The sequence below is a fragment of the Monopterus albus genome, unplaced genomic scaffold (assembly GCF_001952655.1).
Source record: "Monopterus albus unplaced genomic scaffold, M_albus_1.0 scaffold29.1, whole genome shotgun sequence".
NCBI classification, from domain to species: Eukaryota; Metazoa; Chordata; class Actinopteri; order Synbranchiformes; family Synbranchidae; genus Monopterus; species Monopterus albus.
In genome coordinates this window covers 2,398,090-2,404,373 of record NW_018127909.1, presented here as the reverse complement: position 1 = coordinate 2,404,373, position 6,284 = coordinate 2,398,090, and the positions used below count along the sequence as shown (strand labels likewise).

The following is a 6,284-nucleotide window of genomic DNA, read 5'->3' as shown; positions in this document are numbered from 1 at the left end:
ATCTGACACAATGTTCTGTGACAGATCTGTTTTGCAGCTGATTGATAAAAATCTAAGGTGAAGCCAAGCCCAGAAAGCACAGTATGGAAGACATGATTTTTGATTTCAGTATTTCTTTTTGTTCATTCTCATTGATTTTGAAATGCTGATCCTTTGGGTCCTTGGGAAAAAATGTAGGAAGTTATCCCCCACTGGGGATAAAACTGGATTAATTTCAAAGAAGAAAAGCCATTTTTTGAAACAATACAGAGTACATTAGGACTTAGAGTAAAGCATCAGTTTAAGTATATAAAATATGTTTTTGTCCTTGATGTCAGATGATGTCAGAAGACTTGCAATATAATACAATTAAGGAGCTTTCACTAAATGTGACCATCAATCCTTTTCCATTTTGTCTAAAACCGGCCAGAGCAGATTTATGAGGAGATTGGAGTGTTTATAGTGAGTGTGACATGGCTGATACCACCCATTGCAGCTAAGCAGAATCCCACAAAACACCACAAAAGAGAGGTCAGGCACAAAATATAGCAAAAAAAATACAGCAACCATGAAGCAAAGCTGAAGTACGCTAGATTGCACACCAAGGCGACAGAAAAACATTGCTTTGTGAAGCACACAAGGCAGACTGTTCCATTTCAGCTGCAGAAAGAGGGGGCTGTTTCAAAGAGGGACAGATCAGAGAGAACAGGTGGAGATAAGACTGGGAGGAGGTGAAGAGGTGGGGGTGAGATAGAGAAGCGGCAACTGTGTGAGAATCGATTTTCACTAAAAGAAGAAGTAAGAGCAGCAAGTTTGCTTGTCATGTTATTGATAACGTAAAGTTTAAGAAGTTGGTTAAGTACGTCTTTAAAGCAGTTACACAGTCAATGTAATTCTTTGTACTAGTAGAGTCATTTTCATCACGTATATAAAACAAGTTTTTTTCCAATGTTATTTTCACTGAAAACAGGCATCTAATGTCTTATCTTATTCATTTTATTGGTGACCTATCACCCTGGATTTAAAGCCAGCTGTTGAGTAACCGTTCAAACCTGCAAACATGCAGGCATAGTCAAAGTTAAATACTGAGATAAAGTATTTACAAATGAGTTACCATTTTGCTTGTATCATGCATCATCTGAGCCAGTGGGCAGTGTGATTCAAATCCTAGTCTGTTTCACGCTACTGCTCAACAGCTGGCGGGGATAACGATGCCAAAAAAAGGAAGCAAATACAGAATTAAGTGTAGAAAAGAAATAAATGAATCTGAGTAGAGGCACTGTATAAAATAGCATGAAACAGAAATACTCAAGTACAAGTGCCTTAAAGTTGCACTTATGTTCAGTACTTCAGTAAATGTATTTAGTTATTTTTCACCACTGGACCTCAAGAATCCACAGATTGGCAAACTCCACAGGGCATATTTAAATGGACTGTTATGGAGCTTTATGAGCTTTACCAGGGCTAAACTCACCTTCAGACGTGACTGTTTCTTTACTCAAAGGCAGAGACAGGCCACATCTACACATCAGAAATGAAAGTGTAAAGCACTGACAAATCACACAGATCTTTTATTCTTCTTTTAGTCAGAGTGTAAACAATAAAGAATTAAATACCAGTGCAGTACAGTAAAATCAAGGCTTTTACAAAACTGAAATGAGCCGCATTTGCAGATAAATTTGACAAGTGAAAGTCTGAAACTGTATGCATGCACTGAAATGTATTTCAGACTCCATTTAAGTGAAGGTGGACTACAACATCACACATCCCTGAATAATGTAGCACAGTTCAACAGCGCCGCAAACTAGAGCCTCCGCAATGATGATAAAGTTGAATCCAGGCCTCCCTAGTACGACTCAACAAAAACTGAACCTTATCACCTTCATGAAATGAGGATTTAACTGTTGTATTATAGTGCACTATTTTTAGCTACCTAATAAACTGGCAGGAGGGATGAGTGCTGATAATTTTTTCCATTCTCCACTATTTCTACAACAAACTGTAAATCACCACAACAGAGATTTTAAAAAATCAGTCACTATAAATATGGACATAAACCGTCCTTTCGGGCCGAATCTAAGCTCTGCTCTATGACTTTCTCACAACAATAGATTGTCTGGTTTTCAGATTCCACATCAAAAATAGTGAGAAGAAGAAAACTACCTTATATGGTAGATTAGGTCTGTTGGGGTAAGAAATATAAAGAAATAAAGTGAGTAAAATGATTTTATAATTTGATTTTAATGCAGTAGCATTAAAGGAAACATTTTCAAAGGGTTGGATTTGCTGTATTATTGCAGCTTCAGTCATGGGTAGAAGATAGAGTAACATCACTTCAGTGATTTTGTTTAGGTCTAATACACAGAGAAATGTAGAGTCAAAGGTCAAAGGTCAAAGTGTTTATTTGTCATATGCACAGTTAGGAAACGTGGTTCCCTGTACAATGAAATTCTTACTTTGCCCTTCACATGAATGCCACACAATACAAGTGAAATATAAAGTAGATGAGCAATAACACAAATCTAAAAAGACAGTAACACAAATTTAAGGCACTTTAAAGCAGCAAGTGAAAGAAACACAATAAAAATAGTAGATGCCACTGTGACCAACTATCACTGTCAGACAGTTTGTATAATTTTTCAGGGGAAAGGAGGCAACACAGTCTACCAGTGTGTTGCACTCAACAAAACCTGTCACTGCCATGTAGGATTGTGCAAAACACACTCTAAAGATGCCTATTCCAAACTCTGGTTCTTCTACTCTTCTGTTCTGCTTCGTTGTCAGTCTTGATTTCTCTCACTCTCAGTGCTTTAGTTTTTCCTTCTCCTTAGTTCTGCCCTCCCCAATTTTTTCTGTCTCTGACCATTTGCTCATGAGCTGACCTCTGTAAAATGTAATAAAATACATTTGGAGTAACAGTGGATGTCTGTTTTCATGATGATAGAAACGTTTGTAATCTCATCTCTGTGTTGAAGAGCCCCTTCTGTTCCACTCAGTGTACTCAATCTGCTTCCTGCACAAATAGCAGTTTACCCTATTTTATTGGGCTTTTTGTTTTCTTAGGTATGATTGTGTATAAAATGGCAGAACATGAATTATGCTGTGTTACATTACAACAATTTCCTAGAAGAGAACAAAGATGGAGTGCACCATCATTATTATTGAGCGAGCACAACAGCTTGGAGTCATCTCAGGGAAATTAGTCTTCATTACCAATTTGTCACATAATAATCTCACCTTATGTTTACCAGATATGCCATATTTATTTATTTTTTTCTCACCATGCAGACTTTGTGTCTAAAGTCTTATTTACTAATTATTTTCTGTCTTTTATTCTTGTTCACATCCAGGATGAAAAGAACCAAGTGTTGATCACAAATGCCTGGCTGCAGCTGGTATGTCTCCTCCCCAGGCACTTTTTGTGTGATCACTGTGCAATCATTGTCAGTTAGTGTATTTTTGGAAAGTGCATGCTTGTAATGTTCTTGTCCTGTGTGCTCTTCCATTCATATTTTCATAAAATGCTTACATCCGACTGCTTCTGAGAACAAGGTACGATTTAAAGTTGAAACTAATAACCTTGTATTTTGTAACAGAAAATATTATAGAATTATATTATATTAAATATTATGGTAACACTTTACAATAAGGGTACATTAATTAACCGTACTTAATGCAGTAATAAGCATTAACTAATAGGTAACTAATGCATTTATTAATCATGTACTAATGTTTTTCATATTAAAGTATTACCTCATATATTTAAGTTTTTAACGACGCTGCTTAAATGTCTCTTGGTAATACTAGTAAATTGTCAATAAAGATATTAACATTTATTTCACGAAGTTCACAGCTTAGCAGTTTAATTAGGAGAAGGCTGTTTTAATGTCCCCTTAAGCATAATTGTCCACTTACTTGTCCATCCTCCAACCAACGAATTCACTTTGTCCTCGCTCCACGTTCATCTAAGGTGGTATCTTCCAGCTTCTGATTGACTGAACACACATGATGCAGGTATGCAGCGGTGGACAGGGCATGGATAGTTGGAAAGCATGCACGGTGGTAGCTCTCGAGGACCTGACTTGCCCACCCCTGCTGTATACTGTAAGCATTACTTACTCGTAATTACGCATTTATTAATGCTCTTTAAAAATGTGTAACAGTAGTGAGTAACCATTACTTAACCTTAATTAACCATTTGTTAATGCTCTCTGTGACCCTGTAAAGTCTAAAACATGTATTTATTAAGGAACACAAAATAATTTTTTAACCATAACTGATCAGATACTACTGCTATGTGTGACCCTTGAATATTTGAAGCAATCACACAGATACTGAACATTAGTGAAACATTTCCAAATGGAATTTAACTAATCATAAGCATCTGTCATCAACATGATTCATTCCAAATTTAAAAAGATTAAGACTTCATGCAAAATCTGAAAAAGTGCCGTTATTTTATTTTAAAAATGTAACACTTAACATTCTTTCAAAGGAATAACAAAACAGGGATTTTACAGTTTCCCCGAAAAAAGAACTCTTCCTCATGTCCCTTGCATCTTATTTTAAACAAAATCTTCATGTAAAGCCTATAAAACCATTAAAAACATATTTGTGAGTGAAGAGGAGTTTTAAAAATGCAGATTAATTAATTTGAACAAGAACATTAAAAACTAATGCCTGAATGAGGCTGGTGGGGGGTCGGAAAGAGAGGGAGGTAGCAGGGTGTTCTTACAAGCTGTACCTAAGCCTTATATACTTAATTTTTCTCCCAAAAGGACCATCTTTGTGGTGGTTAGCTAGCCAGTAGGTCCACTCAATTACTAAGAGATGCTCTTTTAGCAGGGCCTTTGTTCTGTTCCCTCGCAGTCGCCATACCATCCCCTTGTATATGGCCCATGCTCTCTCCAGATTCTGTGTGTGGCCGCCTGTTAATGGGTCAACAAACCACCGATTGTGGTTAACAGGAAAATGTGTGTATCCATGATTGGTTAGTACACCTCTGTAGGCCCGCCCCTCTGAAGCCCCGCCATTCATCACTGAGGATGGTGCTTCCAGGACGCACATGTTGCACAATTAGCGGGAGAAGATGATGTCTGGACCTGTGATCAACCAGTTTTAAAATGGGTCTGTTGTAGCTTTGGCCAACACCCAAATCCCAAAGACCCACTTTCTTCTTTGCCAGGTGCTGGCGAACCGTCCTCGTCCATACTGAAAGACATGAAAATTTTACATTTTAAATATTTTCAGGTATAAATCTCACGTTATTCTTTTTATGCTGTTCAATATGCATGAATCTTTTTTCCTTTAATTGTGTACCCCTAAAGTTGCTTCACTGAGCCTCTGTACGTGAGACAGATCCCTTGCATGCACAAAATACTTGGTCATTAAAGCTGATTCTGATTCTGATCACAAATCAAGTCTTGATGCTTTCCAGCTTAGGAAGACAGTTGTCTTTATAGATATTGACTTAAATGTCTAAGATCAGTGTAGTTCTATTTTATGGTGGATTTTCCCTTTAACATTCTGAGAATATCATTCATTGTGTCTGCCCTACCTTTCGCTTATGACAAAAGTTGCTCTCATCCAGCATCACAAACTCCCTGCGACTTCCAACAACCTGGCCCTTCCTTCTAGCATATGATGCCATTGAGCTTATGCATAAGCTTCTTATTTTCTGGGCCATCTTCGAGAGAGTTCGAGAGCTTCCAGCAACCCCATCCTCTATCATATCAATTTGGCGTAATTGGAGCCCCTGTGTGAACCTGTATTTCAGTGAAAGGGAGACAAATTTCCTAGTTCAGTACACTGACAATGAAGATTTGGCAACGTAGTGAAGCCAGACTCTGCTACAACATTCATACATGCATTTATCAGCAACTGGGGGGACTTGCTGTCAGTTAGCTATTGTAGGCCGACCCTATGGTTTTGTTAAAAATAAGACACTCTCCAAATTAGATTGATATGTATATCCTAAAAAGTGGTGTAGATTTAATTTACCATGACCCATTCCTTTATCCCATATAAGATCTGAATATATTATTTTTTGAATACCTGTAGATGAATGTCATCCAAAAGAACAGGCTGGAATTTTGACTTCTCGAACAATGATCCAGACCTCACTGACTTTCTCTTGGGTCTTTCTCTGTCCCTGTTCCTTCTACATATCCTACATAATATCAAATACAGAAATCTCCTTAGGTGTGATTTTCTTACATGTAATATGGTCAATGGTTTTACACTTGTATAACAGGCACACATATTGGTTTCAGGCATTACAGCACACAGCAAGTGCTTTCACACTA

General features: G+C 37.4%; 1 protein-coding gene and 1 long non-coding RNA gene across 2 annotated transcripts in view; one reads left to right on the top strand and one right to left on the bottom strand.

Moving 5' to 3' along the window:
• Positions 1-6,284, top strand: part of chrna8 (cholinergic receptor, nicotinic, alpha 8) — a 61,362-nt gene that overhangs the window by 14,930 nt on the left and 40,148 nt on the right. The window contains exon 3 of the mRNA XM_020596129.1: positions 3,330-3,374. Within this exon, the coding sequence (XP_020451785.1) occupies positions 3,330-3,374 (45 nt within the window). The remainder of the gene's footprint in view (positions 1-3,329; positions 3,375-6,284) is intronic.
• On the bottom strand, positions 5,009-6,246 carry LOC109957892 (uncharacterized). Its single transcript, XR_002274612.1, has 3 exons — positions 6,034-6,246; positions 5,537-5,744; positions 5,009-5,190 (listed from the first exon to the last, which is right to left on the bottom strand). It is a non-coding gene; the product is annotated as an uncharacterized LOC109957892 (long non-coding RNA).